This window comes from Hypomesus nipponensis, chromosome 7 (assembly GCF_054491055.1).
Source record: "Hypomesus nipponensis isolate SF chromosome 7, ASM5449105v1, whole genome shotgun sequence".
Classification (NCBI taxonomy): Eukaryota; Metazoa; Chordata; class Actinopteri; order Osmeriformes; family Osmeridae; genus Hypomesus; species Hypomesus nipponensis.
The window spans coordinates 514,179-530,000 of NC_140367.1; the positions used below are offsets into that span (position 1 = coordinate 514,179).

The following is a 15,822-nucleotide window of genomic DNA, read 5'->3' on the forward strand; positions in this document are numbered from 1 at the left end:
TGTACGATCTCCTATCTGTATTTATCTCTGTCTGTCTAGCTCTGGCAATCTATCTGTATCTCTGGCTCTGTCAATAAATGTATTCTATAGTGTCCGTAAATAGGCCTATGTCTCCTCTCTAAAACCTACGAATATTAGTGATTTCTGATGTCTTCTAAGCATTTGAAAAAAACGCTGTTTGATTCGGACGTCACTTCGACACTGATCACGTGGTTTTTGCCCATTTGAAGCCACGCTCGACATGTTTGTATCGGTACCAATTGTTTCGAAATACCGCTTTGTGAGCACGGTATCGAGCTTAACATCACTACTTAATACAGGTCACACAAACAAGCAACATAGGACAACAAACGTGCAACCAATTTATAATTAAGTATGCTAATACTAAAGTAACTAAGCAATACAGACAAAAAGGGTAAGTGCCGTTTAGTAAGAATATAAGTTATATGCCACAATACCATGACATCTAACAACATAAACAGCCAACATTTCATTTATACTATCCTTTCATTTTTTGTAAATTTGACTACCTAATTCTGAACTTACAATGTATTGCATTGGCTCATTATTTACCACTCCAAAAGACTACTAATTTCATTACTTTGAACATTATGATCAGTCTCCTTAGAGACCGTCAAAAATTGCCAATGCCGACTATATTTCAAGTCGTCACGGCGGGGTATTGGGTAAAGTTTTCAACTAGCAATAATCGCGCCTCGGATAAACCTCATAGGCTACGATACTGCCACTGCGCAAAGCTAACTCTTCAAATGTAAACCCACAGGACCCAACTTAGAGACGTACAGGACAAAGAGACGGTTTAAAACGTAAAACGGTTCAGTTACACACCTGAGTCGCCATAAGTGCAACTGTCAAATGCTATAATGTTTGTTTACTTTATTGATACACAACAGTGTGTTTTAATTCAACTTTAGTAAAATATTATCTACGTTATCGGTTTCGCAATGCATGCTGGGACGTGAACATGCCCTCCATTAGTAACGTTAGCCACACTGATCTGCATGTGGAAGGATGGACGAATCTACGGCGATCACCTTCAGGGTTTACATGCCCGCGGATTGGAGATTAGTTCATATGGAAACGCGGAACAATGAAAAGTATTCAACAATGTTGACTTTCAACAACGGAAATCCGCTAGTTAAAGCGAGTATATTGAATACACATTGTGCTGCACTCTCTAGAAATACATTAATATCTCACAAATAATATCGGCAGCACGAACATGAGTTATTGCAGATAGGAGCTAAACGTGTTAGCACAGGCTAATACCCCAAGCGCCTCAAGTCTCCATGCTTCATTTAATTTGTTTTCTCCGTCTGCTACAAACTGCAACGACGCCGAGTCTCGCAGTTATATGGGGCTGCCGGCGATGAACATAGATGGTCGGGGAGTGTGGTAGGAGGGGATGTCTGGTTCCTGGAGAAAGTCAGGGCCGGGATTGGAAAACGGTGGGATTGTTCTTGCCATTTGGCGTCCAAAACTTTTACTTAAATTTGAGCCGGTGACCAGTGGGGGTTCCAGTGCCAGCGAGCCGTGTTTGAGTATCCTACTGTGACTAGCTAGACCTGGTCCTGGGTGGACGTTCCTCACTGCAATTCAAGTCTTGGTTGTCCTGGTGTGGCTGGTTGTAACTGTAGCCCTCCTCACCATGGAGGCACAGTTCAAAACTATGAAATATATATTGTGTACATATTTGTTTTAATCAAGATTGCACTTTTGTAATACACACAATGGAGTTTTTGATTGTACAAATATTAGTGTTCACAGTTAAATCAGGATATAGCCTAACCCACATTCAATACTTTTTCTCCCCGAGAAGTAGCCTAGCAGAGTGCCTCTGAACTTCTCTAGTCCGACACTTGGTATATCGACAGTCAAGTTCAAATCACACGCTCTTCATGTCTGCCACTAGATGGCGACATTGACCGTTTTTCTTGATGATTTTAATAAACTTCTGAAGGATGTTTGACGGAACAAATACTAGTTAGTTGACACATTTGACAATGTAATAATCGTTACAAAGCCAACACAGATCCATTCAACTAAATAAATACATTTGAACGTACTAATATTAATGTCACTAGCTACCAAAACCTGCTTTAAACGGACTAACCGCATGTAGTTTATCGGGTCAGAGCCATAGGTCTGTCAACCACACCGATATTCTGCCAACATAGTATCTCAACTTCAATTTACAAAACCAACTCTTGTTCATTTGACTCAAAATATTTCCTTATTTTGTGCAATTTTCTGCAGTAATGTTGCTAAGTCTACCCCGCTTGTACTAAGCGCATATAAGAGCCACATCTTCATCTGGCTAGCAAGCCAACATGAAACCCCGTCTCAACAATAAATATTCGGCACGTAGCCTACATTAAGGCGTACTGGTTAATTTCTTGTAGTCGACTATAATTTATTTGACTCATACATTTGGCTAACTTACTACTTCACATTCATGCACGTTTGAACCAGTATAACAAAAGCCTGATTTGGTCAAACAAGAAGAGAAGATCTCCTACCGCAGGTGAGATGGCGTCTGTTAGCAGTTAGCCTGTAGCCTCGTTTAATAGGTGAGAGAGGTAGAGCGCTTCAACTGGAACGTGAAAATAGTCACGACCAAGCACGGAACAATTGTTTAATAAGTTTAATTTATTGTGTAAGCTTACAGTTTAAGAAAAAAATACAAAACTCAAAAGCCTAGCTCTAATAAAAAAGAAAGAAACTAGTAAACAAGCAATAGGAGCGGGTAGAAAAATCAGTATGAGGCACTTAAAACTATTTATTTTCATGTTGGAATGCAACATATTTTTCGGTCACTGAGTCATTAAACAGAATGAAATCAAACATGTGTCTTGAGTTTGATGATGTTTATAGAATTCAGAAGCTTCAAAGCAATGCAAGGAAACGCCAAACTGACGTTGCATCGCTACCTACAGTAACATCGATCTCCAGCTACAATACCACCTTCTCAGACTCCAGTACAGCAGTGTTCAGACGAGAAAGGGTGAAAAACAAAAAGATTATTCAACATAAATTGTGATTAGTGTTTCACAGGATGTGTGGTTATATATTAAGGTACTAAACTGCTAGACCAGGAGTGGTGAGAACACCTGCATCCGCCAGGCCACAGAGGTGCATGCTGGGAACTACCCAGCACCCAAACGGTAAGAAAAGCCTGTGCTTGTGTCATGTGACCGCCACACTCTGCATGCCCTCAAACTGCACCTTGGGTACGGCGAGGGCGGAGTTATTCCTCCTCATGGCCCCGCCCCCTGCGGCCGAGGCCCCACCCTTCCTGATGGAGTTGTTGCGCCTCATGGAGTTGCGTTTGCGTAGCGAGTTCTGGTGCGACAGCTCACTCTTCTGCAGCGTCTGGATGAGGATGGAGGGCTTGTCGTCCAGCTCGCGGGCGCTGCATCGCGGCGTCGCCACCTTCACCGTGTTCCCAAACTTGGAGTAGTCCACTGAGTATACGCCCTCCTCCTCCGTCACTATGGGAACAAAGCGGTGGCCCCACTGGATCTCCTCGGTGACGTAGGAGGTGCGCGCCTGCGTTGTGATGCCTGTGGTCTCCACCACGCCCTCCAGGATCACGATCACCTCCAGGTCACTGCACTGCAGCTCCATGGCTGACAGGTCGTACAGGGGACTGAGGGAGGGGAGGGAGGGAGGGAGGGAGGGAGGGAGGGAGGGAGGGAGGGAGGGAGGGAGGGAGGGAGGGAGGGGGAGGGAGGGGGAGGGAGGGAGGGAGGGAGGGAGGGAGGGAGGGAGGGAGGGAGGGAGGGAGGGAGGGAGGGAGGGGAAAGAGCAGAGAGGAGATTAATTGATCACTGGATCATGCCTGTGTGTAAATCTATGTCTTCTCTCTCACCTGTGTCTGTGCATGTACCTCTCCTCTCACCTGTCTCTGTACACACCCTGTGTCTGTCCTCAGTACCCCTCTTCCCTCACCTGTTCTTGTCGATCACGTGACAGATGATGAGCGGTGCCAGCAGGAAGACGCTGTTGCAGGCCACGTCTCCCTCCGTCTGCACGTCGATCTGGTGGATGGGGATGATCTCTCCCTCCGGCGTGGTGGTCCTCCTCACCACCTGTAGCCGCACCGCTGCCCCGATGATCATGCTCTTCCTCAGGTCCCCGATGCGGATCATGAAGCACAGACGGTTGTTCCTCACGGCGATGACGGCGTGGCGGCTGAAGATGAGCGTCTCGGCGCGGCGGTGGGACTGGGCGGTCTTCATGAAGATGCAGCCCAGCATGATGGCGTTGATGATGAGGCCTGCGATGTTCTGCAGGATGAGCACGGCGATGGCGTCCGGGCAGTGCTCCGTGATCATGCGGCCGCCGAAGCCGATGGTGACCTGGACCTCAATGGAGAAGAGGAAGGCGGAGGTAAAGGACCTGGGGGGATAGAGGAGGGGAGGAGGGGGGGGGGTAGAGGAGGGGGGGATGGATGGGGGGGGGGTGGAGCAGGGAAGACAGGATGGGAGTGTTTGCCGAGGTTTACAGGGGTGTAGTTTAGGGGGGAAGATGCGGTTGAGGGTCAGGTGGAGGAGGGATTGAGGATAGACGGGGGAAGTTCATGTTGAAGTTGTTTACAAGGGGTGGGAGAGGAAGATGGAATCAATTGATTGTGGAGAGAAAGTTGGGTGGAGGAGGAAAGAAAGAAGAGGGGAGAAGGAGGAGGAGAGGGAGAGCCAAGGTCAGATGAAACAGTAATGGTCTCCACATCATTGCCTCTATGCTTGCCCTCTGGTGAGACAACAGTCTAATATCACATCTACATTACTGTCCTAATCCTGAACCACTACACTGCAGCATAGCTACATCTACATTACTGTCATAATCATGGACCAGTACAAAGTGAAGCATAGCTACAATGGCAACGTCTGTCTAGACTCTAGAGCACAAGGCTGATTCAACCAAGGATGTGCTTTCAGACAGTGTGTAATTTTACGTTAACTTTTCACCTGGAATAAAGTACTTGGAAGTTAACAATCATATACAGTAACGATCCGTTTCCTTAGTTAGTTCATCGTCACTTACTTCACGTTTGTGACGCACTGTTCCACGCTGGCTTTGCTGTCCAGGTCTCCGTGCGCGAAGGCCACGAGCCACCAGACCATGGCGAACAGAAGCCAACTGCACAGGAACGTCATGGTGAAGATCACAAGTGTGAAGCGCCATTTCAGGTCCACGAGAGTGGTGAACACGTCTTGCAGAAAGCGACCTTGCTCGCGGATGTTCTTGTGCGCCAAGTTGCAGGAGCCGCTCTTGGCGATGAAGCGGGCTTTGTTGACCCGGTCTCTGAACACGGGTTTGCGGTGAATCCGCGATGCGAGGCCCGGAACGCCAAATTCCTCCGGGATTATACTCTTTCTTGCCAACATCTTCTGTACATCTCAGCGCATTTGCGTTGGAAGTTGAAAGTTGTTCCAAGTCTCTGCGTCGTGCGTAATTCTGTCACCTTCGCTGGACCATGACTTTTTGAGGAAGAACTTCAAATGTTTGACGTTTCACCTTTAAAATATTTGCTGTTTGAACGTTTTCTGGGAACGTCTGCGTGTGCCTTCGAACTCCTCAAATGTCAGTTCCAATAAATTGTTCTGAGGGAAAACCGGACAGGGAATGTTTCTGCTCGAGCAGGGCGCATCCCAACTTCTGTTGACGTAGGCGAGCTGTCCTGGGCGGGTGCCGCTCCTCGGTTCAACGAACTTGAAAGTCCTGCATTTATTCCTTTTAACCTATTTTTGTTTTTGCGTTAGTTTGTTGGCTATTGTAAGTGAAATATTAACAACATCCGATGGTCATGTGTTTTATAATTGGGTCACTCTACCCAGCATCTGTTCACAAATGAAAATGTGGAAAAATACGTATAAAATAACCCCAATGTACTCTACTGAACTGACAGAGTTCCAAGAAGTTAATTTAGGGTCTTTGTATCCGTTACAAACCGTTTGCTTTGTTAATATCTAGTTATGAACTGTATTGCGGCCATTATACAGTATAACCAGAAGATGTCGCTATTAAGCAATTAAAAGTTCCATAAAGACCGGGGCTCCTTCAGATGATCATGGGACGCAGTCAGCGATATAGAGACGCGTTTCACTCAAATACTTTTTTATTAACATTTCAAGTGTATAAAAGGTAGGCACGCTATAATGTTTTGATATTCGAGTTGACAGTTGATTGAAAATATCGAGGATAGTTATGATATCAAGTATACACTTAGGACAGACACTTATCTATGATAATCATAATCATTAAACAAAATGTGCATTCTCAGGAGGAAAAAAGGAGCACAAACAGTGAGAGTGACATTAAGTAAAAATGCAAGTGACAGTTTGCATAGTCAAAGGGTGAGGGTTTGTAGAGAGTGTGTAATATTGTGATAGAAATAACAGTCACTATAGCAGGGACTCAAGCCAGAACACCGTGAACAGCAGTAGTCAGGTTTAAAGGCTTCATCCACACAACTAAAGGGTTAACTTAGTGGGAAAGATCTGATCAGGGATCAGACTAACTGTTTCCTTGTTCTGCCTTAACCTTGACCACCCACCCCCCCACCACCACCACCACCACCGTCTCTTAGGGGGGAGGACCCAAGCATAGCAGAGGTGTTAAGGGTAACACTGCTTTGGCAGGACAGTGGAGATTGGTTTCAGCAGGACAGTGACAAGACACTGGGCCTGGGGTGTGAGAGTGTGACTTGTCGTACATGGCCTGTATTAACCCCCAGCTGTGTGTTCACCAGGAGTGGTGATAGAGAGAGAGAGAGAGAGAGAGAGAGAGAGAGAGAGAGAGAGAGAGAGAGAGAGAGAGAGAGAGAGAGAGAGAGAGAGAGAGAGAGAGAGAGAGAGAGAGAGAGAGAGAGAGAGAGAGAGAGAGAGAGAGAGAGAGAGAGAGAGAGAGAGAGAGAGAGAGAGAGAGAGAGAGAGAGAGAGAGAGAGAGAGAGAGAGAGAGAGAGAGACCATCACTCAAACAATGAGAAATCAGTTTCACAAAAAAATACAAAATCAATACGGCACAGTATAATTACAGCCAAAAAGAAATATTCTGCCTTACAGTACAGCACTTGGCATCCAGGCAGTACAAAGTGGATATATGAAACAGCATTGATTCGTAGAGGCACACCAGTCCTGCACACACAGACCAGAGTATAACCCAGAGAATCAGATCTTAGTGACAGGTTCTGACCTATGGCTGAGGGGCTTGGCTGGCTGAGGGGGAGGAGGGTGGAGTCTTCCCTCATCAATAACAATACTGATCACCCATTGGGTGAAGTCATCATTGAGGGTCTGTACGGACTGTGTGATTGGCTCTCAGTCCTGGTGTTGACAACAGAACCTTACAGAACCCAGAAGAACCTTACAGAACCCAGCAGAACCATACAGGACCCAGCAGAAACTTACAGGACCCAGTAGAACACAGAACCACACACTGCTGCACACTTCAACAGCTCAGATCACAGGTTAGATATAGAAGAATATGTTTGCATATATAACTAGATTAGATGTCATTTAAAAACAAATACAGTAAATACTTATGCATATAAAACTACCACAGCCCTTAAAGTACCTCAAAATGTCGACCAATCAACCAATCAACCAGTCTATTGATCAATCCCACAGTCCAAAAGGCTTTAAAAGCAGATCTCTGCTGGGAGGTTGAAGACATGGGAGCAGGATCTCTGGAGGGACAGATGATCCATAAACTGACTGATCGTCGTCTGGATGAGCCGTCTTATTGATGTGTTGGGCGGAGCCTCCATGCGAGGGGGTGGAGCCTCCATTCAGTGGGCGTGGCCTCCATGCGGGGGTGGGGCTACATGTCGGCGCGGACGAAGGAGGCGAACATGCCGTCCTCCTGCTCCAGCAGTTCCTCTGGCCGGCCGGACTCCAGAATGTTCCCTCGCTTCATCACAATCACCAGGTCTGCCGTCAGGATGGTGTGCACCCGGTGCTGGGGGAGACCACACACATACACACGGTTACCACGGAACCACATGATCAAGCACACCACGGTTACCACAGGAAACATGATCAAACACACCACAGTTACCATGGTTCCCACAGAAGAAAGGACCACAGACACACACACCATGGCTGATACCAATCAGACCTGATCTTGGCCTGATAGAATGGAACACCTGATACTTCATGCGTTCAGGACTCCTCCCCCCTCCCCACCACCACCACCACACTTGACAGCTGCATGCAGGCGGTACCAACCGGTGCATGGTCGCCATGGCAACCTGGGAGGCGGGGCCGGGACTACTTGTTGGTCCTCACTAACTCACTGAAGAGGCTGTCCTGCTGAGCTAGCAGCTGATTGGCAGAGTCGCACTCCACTAAGATCCCATTGGAGAACACCAGAACCTGCTCCGCCTCCACAATGGAGGACACCAGGTGCTGGGGTGACGGGCGGAAAGGAGGGAGGAAGAGGGAGTGACAGGGAGGGAGGAGAGAGGAGACAGGGAAGGAGAGAGGGAGGAAAGGAATACAACAGGACAGGATTCCGATGCACAGAAGGTCCAGAACAGGTTGGAGAGAAAGAGAGGAAAAAGAATGAAAGACAGAAATCAGGGAGGTAGTAAGGTTCAGAGAAACTAAATGCAACAAGAAGAGTCCTGAGCAGAACTCCAGTAGACCTCAGGAAAGAGAGAAGAGGGAAGACAGAGAAAGAGAGAGGGGAGGACAGGCGAGAGGGAAGGGGACCGTAGGAAGTCCGGAGAATCAGAAAGCCAAACCACTGTGCTGCCCTGTCCTCTCTCTAGTGACTGATAGAGAGAGAGACCACACTCCTCTCTACAATGTCTCTCCACCCTCTGGTCTGCAAACCCAGACAGCATGTGATGCCTTCCTGAAGACTTACTGCGATGGTGACCACGGTCCGGTCAGCGAACGCCGTCATAACGACCTTCTGCAGGATATTCTCCTGAGGAGGAGAGAGCAGAGAGAGCAGAACTTGAAATAACAGGTGACCAGTAACTGCTGGTCCCATGATTGATGATGTCATCGTCTCAGCCTAGGCTAGCGACCGGAAGTGAGCTCACGGTTGCCATGTCGATGGAGGCGGTGGCCTCGTCCATGATGAGGATGCTGCTCTTCCTGACGAAGGCCCGGGCCAGACAGAACAGCTGCCTCTGCCCCACACTGAAGTTCTCCCCTCCCTCCGTCACCACCGCGTCTACACACACACATTCACACTAGCATGTATTATTCTTCTGTTTGGCGTCCAAACTTAACAGTCAACATGTTGCACAGTACACACACACACGCACACACACACACACGCACACACACACGCACAAACACACACGCACGCACAAACACGCACAAACACGCACACACACGCACACACACGCACGCGCACACACACACACGCATGCACACGCACGCACACACGCAAGCGCGCCCACACACACACACGCACACACACACGCGCACGCGCACACACACACGCACGCCGTACCCAGGCCCCCAGGCAGGGCTTTCACCATGTTCTTCAGCTGGGCGATCTCCAGCGCCTCCCACAGCCGGTCGTCTGTACAGGTGCGCTCAGGGTCCAGGTTGAACCTGCGGACAGGAGAAGGAACCTGGGTGAGGACCAGAGACTGGACAGTTAGTCTGGGTGAGGACCAGAGACTGGACAGTTAGTCTGGGTGAGGACCAGAGACTGGAAGGTCAGTCTGGGTGAGGATCAGAGACTGGACAGTTAGTCTGGGTGAGGACCAGAGACTGGACAGTCAGTCTGGGTGAGGACCAGAGACTGGACAGTTAGTCTGGGTGAGGACCAGAGACTGGACAGTCAGTCTGGGTGAGGACCAGAGACTGGACAGTTAGTCTGGGTGAGGACCAGAGGACAGTCTCACAGCTGTGAGGACATCTCTCACATCTCTGGTCACTGAGTCTCACAGGACAGATCCCTCTTTCATCTAATGTGCTCCAACTGAAGAGTCACAAGAGAGAGAGGGAGCAAGATGTAGAGATGGAGGGGGAGGAGGGGAGAGAGAGAGAGGGAGAGAGAGAGGATGACCATAAGAGGTAATGTCAGAGTATCTGGCTGGTCTCCTTCCTCCTGACTCCCTCAGAGCACAGGGAACCCTCGACCCTCTGACCCCTCCCCCCCCCCTCTCTTTTCTCTCTCTCTCACACACATACACACTGACATCTCTCTCTTTCTCCCTTCCTCTGTCTCCGTCTCTCTCTCTCTCACACACACACACACAGACACACACACACACACACACACACACAACTCTCGGTCTCTCTCTAGATAAACAATGGCCTTGGTTAGCACTAGCGCTGCCATAGATAGAGTCCTAAGGTAGCATTAGCACTGCCAACTGTGGACTAAGTTAGCATTTGTGTTGCCATTCATAAACATTGGCTAGCTTAGCACTATCACTGCTATAGACAAACACTGGACCATGTTAGCACTAGCGCTGCCATAGATAAACAAAGGCATATGTTAGCAATAGCTTTGCCAACACGGGCCTATGTTAGCACTAGGACTGCCATAAATAAACAATGGCATAGGTTAGCAATAGCGTTGCCAACAAGGGCCTATGTTTGCACTAGCGCTGCAATAGATAAACAGTGGCCTTTAGCCCCCCTTAACTGCCCCTCTTTCGGTTACAGTTATTGTAAGAACCAATCCTCTGAGATCTCTGTCCCTTCATGTAAACATCGCCCGGGCAACTAGCGGGCTGGTGGAGCATCTGTCTTCTTCATGGAAATACAAGCTCTGTCTCAACAAACAGGACAAGCTCTCTCTCTCTCATAACAAACACAGAAGCAGTTATCTGAGCCAGTCCTAACACTCTGCCAACCAGGAGATCTACTCTAGTGCACTCCGCTGTACTCTACTGATGTTATGGGATGTGTTTAGCTCAGCACAAGAGCCTCTGCCTGCGGATCAAGAGGTAATAGGTTCAAATCCCCCTAAATGAAGCCATTATCATCATTACATTATTCATACAGAGTAGAGAGTAAGTGAGTGAGTTTGTGTGTGTGTGTGTGTGTATGTGTGTGTGTATGACTGTGTACGAGTGTGTGTGTGTGTGTGTGTGTATGTGTGTGTGTATGACTGTGTACGAGTGTGTGTGTGTGTATGTGTGTGTGTATGACTGTGTGTGTGTGTGTGTATGTGTGTGTGTATGTGTGTGTGTATGACTGTGTGTGTGTGTGTGTATGTGTGTGTGTATGACTGTGTACGAGTGTGTGTGTGTGTGTGCTCATGCAGCAGAGCAACAGAGAGGGGGATAATGTTGTTGTTGTTGTTGTTGTTGTTGCAAATGAAGGGAGGTGTGTTTGATGCAAGGTTAGTAACAGGCCTCCAGGGAGGGTGGTATCTCTGACAGGAGGAAGTGTCTGTTTATTATTATTGTCCTTATCTGTTTGTATTTTACCAAACACAGGAAACTCCTCTGTGTGTGTGTGTGTGTGTGTGCATGTACCGTATAGATCCACTGAACAGCACTGGGTCCTGCAGGATGATGGACAGACGGGATCTGAGAGTCTGGAGAGGGAGGCTACAGATGTCGATGTCATCAATGATGATCTTCCCTGGGGGGACGGGGGGGGGGACGGACAGTTAAGTAAAGTTCAGCAAGAAACAGCGTCCTTGAAAAATACTTCACTGTGACTCTTAAGTCTTTAAGGAGGAACCTAGCATGAGAGCGAATATACACACACACACACACACACACACACAGGCAGACCATGGAGAGACATCGCTGTTCTTCACTTCTGGCTGGTGTCACACACACACACTCACAGCAGTGTCCTGCTGAATAAAGTGTGTTTTGGTTTGAGCTGTTTGAGCTGTGCTGTTTGAGAGGAACAAGTGCTTGTTGTGTTTGGCTGAAGGAGCTAGGACCTGGGGCAGGGAGGGGCTAGGACCTGGGGAGGGAGGGAGCTAGGACCTGGGGAGGGAGGGGCTAGGACCTGGGGAGGGAGGGAGCTAGGACCTGGGGGGAGGGGCTAGGACCTGGGGAGGGAGGGAGCAAGGACCTGGGGGGAGGGAGCTAGGACCTGGGGAGGGAGGGAGCTAGGACCTGGGGAGGGAGCTTGGACCTGGGGAGGGGGGGAGCTAGGACCTGGGGAGGGAGCTAGGACCTGGGGGGGGGGAGCTAGGACCTGGGGTAGAGGGAGCTAGGACCTGGGAAGGGAGGGAGCTAGGACCTGGGGAGGGAGGGGCTAGGACCTGGGGGAGGGAGCTAGGACCTGGGGAGGGAGGGAAGCCAGAGAGCCGAACAGTTCACTAGTAGGAGAGATGGACATTGAGGGAGGAATGGAATTGATGGAAGGAGCGAGGAAAATTCAGATCCAAAAATTTAAAGTTCGGAAATTCAAGTTGCTCAAATTCGAACAGTAAAATTCAGATCCCCAAAATTTGAGGCAAAATATTTTTATGCCGAAAACATTTTAGGCAAAAATATTTAACCCCAAAAAATCTGATTGCAACATCCGGGATACAAATGATAGGTAAGGCAATCTAGCCTGAATGCAATCGAACCATCTCCCTTCTCCAGGAAAAGTCCAACTGCAGACCTCTCTCCTCAGGCCCCTCCTCAGGAGAGAGAGAGAGATGAAGAGAGAGAGAGAGACATACCTTCAAACATATCCACCATGTTGAAGAAGGCCAGAGACAAGGAGGACTTCCCACTTCCTGTACGCCCACATATCCCAACCTGGAGAGGGGAGCAGAGAGGAGGGGAGGGGATAAGGAGGGGAGCAGAGAGGAGGGGAGGGGATAAGGAGGGGAGAGGAGGGGAGGAGGTGAGGAGGAGGAGGAGATAGGAGAGGAGGGGAGGGGAGAAGAGGGGAGGAGGAGGAGAGAGGAAGGGAGTAGGAGGGGAGAGGAGGGTTGAGGATGGGAGGGGAGAGGAGGGGAGGAGGGGAGAGGAGGTGAGGAGGAGGAGGAGATAGGAGAGGAGGAGGAGGGAAGAAGAGGGAAGGAGAGGGGAAGGGAGGAAGGAGGGAGGGAGAGAGAATATATTAAGTGAGTGATTCTTAATCTTTCATAAACATTTCATAAACATAAAAAAGATCTCAGTGGAGTACTCTTCCAGTTGGCAGGCTGTCTTGCTCTCCTCCCCTCACCCCTCCCTCCCTCCCCTCCAGTCCTCCCCTCACCCCTCCCTCCCTCCCCTCCAGTCCTCCCCTCACCCCTCCCTCCCTCCCCTCCAGTCCTCCCCTCACCCCTCCCTCCCTCCCCTCCAGTCCTCCCCTCACCCCTCCCTCCCTCCCCTCCAGTCCTCCCCTCACCCCTCCCTCCCTCCCCTCCAGTCCTCCCCTCACCCCTCCCTCCCTCCCCTCCAGTCCTCCCCTCACCCCTCCCTCCCTCCCCTCCAGTCCTCCCCTCACCCCTCCCTCCCTCCCCTCCAGTCCTCCCCTCACCCCTCCCTCCCTCCCCTCCAGTCCTCCCCTCACCCCTCCCTCCCTCCCCTCCAGTCCTCCCCTCACCCCTCCCTCCCTCCCCTCCAGTCCTCCCCTCACCCCTCCCTCCCTCCCCTCCAGTCCTCCCCTCACCCCTCCCTCCCTCCCCTCCAGTCCTCCCCTCACCCCTCCCTCCCTCCCCTCCAGTCCTCCCCTCACCCCTCCCTCCCTCCCTCCCCTCCAGTCCTCCCCTCACCCCTCCCTCCCTCCCTCCCCTCCAGTCCTCCCCTCACCCCTCCCTCCCTCCCTCCCTCCCCTCCAGTCCTCCCCTCACCCCTCCCTCCCTCCCTCCCTCCCCTCCAGTCCTCCCCTCACCCCTCCCTCCCTCCCTCCCCTCCAGTCCTCCCCTCACCCCTCCCTCCCTCCCTCCCCTCCAGTCCTCCCCTCACCCCTCCCTCCCTCCCTCCCCTCCAGTCCTCCCCTCACCCCTCCCTCCCTCCCCTCCAGTCCTCCCCTCACCCCTCCCTCCCTCCCCTCCAGTCCTCCCCTCACCCCTCCCTCCCTCCCCTCCAGTCCTCCCCTCACCCCTCCCTCCCTCCCCTCCAGTCCTCCCCTCACCCCTCCCTCCCTCCCCTCCAGTCCTCCCCTCACCCCTCCCTCCCTCCCCTCCAGTCCTCCCCTCACCCCTCCCTCCCTCCCCTCCAGTCCTCCCCTCACCCCTCCCTCCCTCCCCTCCAGTCCTCCCCTCACCCCTCCCTCCCTCCCCTCCAGTCCTCCCCTCACCCCTCCCTCCCTCCCCTCCAGTCCTCCCCTCACCCCTCCCTCCCTCCCCTCCAGTCCTCCCCTCACCCCTCCCTCCCTCCCCTCCAGTCCTCCCCTCACCCCTCCCTCCCTCCCCTCCAGTCCTCCCCTCACCCCTCCCTCCCTCCCCTCCAGTCCTCCCCTCACCCCTCCCTCCCTCCCCTCCAGTCCTCCCCTCACCCCTCCCTCCCTCCCCTCCAGTCCTCCCCTCACCCCTCCCTCCCTCCCCTCCAGTCCTCCCCTCACCCCTCCCTCCCTCCCCTCCAGTCCTCCCCTCACCCCTCCCTCCCTCCCCTCCAGTCCTCCCCTCACCCCTCCCTCCCTCCCCTCCAGTCCTCCCCTCACCCCTCCCTCCCTCCCCTCCAGTCCTCCCCTCACCCCTCCCTCCCTCCCCTCCAGTCCTCCCCTCACCCCTCCCTCCCTCCCCTCCAGTCCTCCCCTCACCCCTCCCTCCCTCCCCTCCAGTCCTCCCCTCACCCCTCCCTCCCTCCCCTCCAGTCCTCCCCTCACCCCTCCCTCCCTCCCCTCCAGTCCTCCCCTCACCCCTCCCTCCCTCCCCTCCAGTCCTCCCCTCACCCCTCCCTCCCTCCCCTCCAGTCCTCCCCTCACCCCTCCCTCCCTCCCCTCCAGTCCTCCCCTCACCCCTCCCTCCCTCCCCTCCAGTCCTCCCCTCACCCCTCCCTCCCTCCCCTCCAGTCCTCCCCTCACCCCTCCCTCCCTCCCCTCCAGTCCTCCCCTCACCCCTCCCTCCCTCCCCTCCAGTCCTCCCCTCACCCCTCCCTCCCTCCCCTCCAGTCCTCCCCTCACCCCTCCCTCCCTCCCCTCCAGTCCTCCCCTCACCCCTCCCTCCCTCCCCTCCAGTCCTCCCCTCACCCCTCCCTCCCTCCCCTCCAGTCCTCCCCTCACCCCTCCCTCCCTCCCCTCCAGTCCTCCCCTCACCCCTCCCTCCCTCCCCTCCAGTCCTCCCCTCACCCCTCCCTCCCTCCCCTCCAGTCCTCCCCTCACCCCTCCCTCCCTCCCCTCCAGTCCTCCCCTCACCCCTCCCTCCCTCCCCTCCAGTCCTCCCCTCACCCCTCCCTCCCTCCCCTCCAGTCCTCCCCTCACCCCTCCCTCCCTCCCCTCCAGTCCTCCCCTCACCCCTCCCTCCCTCCCCTCCAGTCCTCCCCTCACCCCTCCCTCCCTCCCCTCCAGTCCTCCCCTCACCCCTCCCTCCCTCCCCTCCAGTCCTCCCCTCACCCCTCCCTCCCTCCCCTCCAGTCCTCCCCTCACCCCTCCCTCCCTCCCCTCCAGTCCTCCCCTCACCCCTCCCTCCCTCCCCTCCAGTCCTCCCCTCACCCCTCCCTCCCTCCCCTCCAGTCCTCCCCTCACCCCTCCCTCCCTCCCCTCCAGTCCTCCCCTCACCCCTCCCTCCCTCCCCTCCAGTCCTCCCCTCACCCCTCCCTCCCTCCCCTCCAGTCCTCCCCTCACCCCCCAGAGACAGACAAACCCAGAGGGATGTTTGAGTTAGGGTTAGTCAGTCAGTGAGTTTGTCAGAAATAAGCTGTTCTCTTGATGAAGAGAGATTAACAGAAAGGGAGGGGAGAGAAAGAGAGGGTGGAATAGAGAGGGATACAG

The 15,822-nt window shown here is 52.6% G+C and overlaps 2 protein-coding genes and 1 non-coding gene across 3 annotated transcripts in view; all 3 read right to left on the minus strand.

The window, feature by feature from the left end:
• Nucleotides 1–619: 619 nt before the first annotated feature.
• On the minus strand, nucleotides 620–760 carry LOC146276246 (U4 spliceosomal RNA). Its single transcript, XR_014766165.1, has one exon. It is a non-coding gene; the product is annotated as a U4 spliceosomal RNA (small nuclear RNA).
• Nucleotides 761–2,642: 1,882 nt separating this feature from the next.
• On the minus strand, nucleotides 2,643–5,920 carry kcnj8 (potassium inwardly rectifying channel subfamily J member 8). Its single transcript, XM_084701439.1, has 3 exons — nucleotides 5,068–5,920; nucleotides 3,973–4,422; nucleotides 2,643–3,670 (listed from the first exon to the last, which is right to left on the minus strand). The coding sequence occupies exons 1-3, from the start codon at nucleotides 5,409–5,411 to the stop codon at nucleotides 3,208–3,210; spliced, it is 1,257 nt and encodes a 418-aa protein (XP_084557565.1). The 5' UTR covers nucleotides 5,412–5,920; the 3' UTR covers nucleotides 2,643–3,207.
• A 1,013-nt stretch (nucleotides 5,921–6,933) lies between these two features.
• The window catches only part of abcc9 (ATP-binding cassette, sub-family C (CFTR/MRP), member 9), a 32,605-nt gene continuing 23,716 nt past the window's right edge, over nucleotides 6,934–15,822 (minus strand). The window contains 6 exon segments of the mRNA XM_084701292.1: nucleotides 6,934–7,984; nucleotides 8,897–8,959; nucleotides 9,078–9,211; nucleotides 9,497–9,600; nucleotides 11,484–11,592; nucleotides 12,641–12,719. Coding sequence (XP_084557418.1) covers nucleotides 7,847–7,984; nucleotides 8,897–8,959; nucleotides 9,078–9,211; nucleotides 9,497–9,600; nucleotides 11,484–11,592; nucleotides 12,641–12,719 — 627 coding nt within the window. The 3' untranslated portion in view covers nucleotides 6,934–7,846.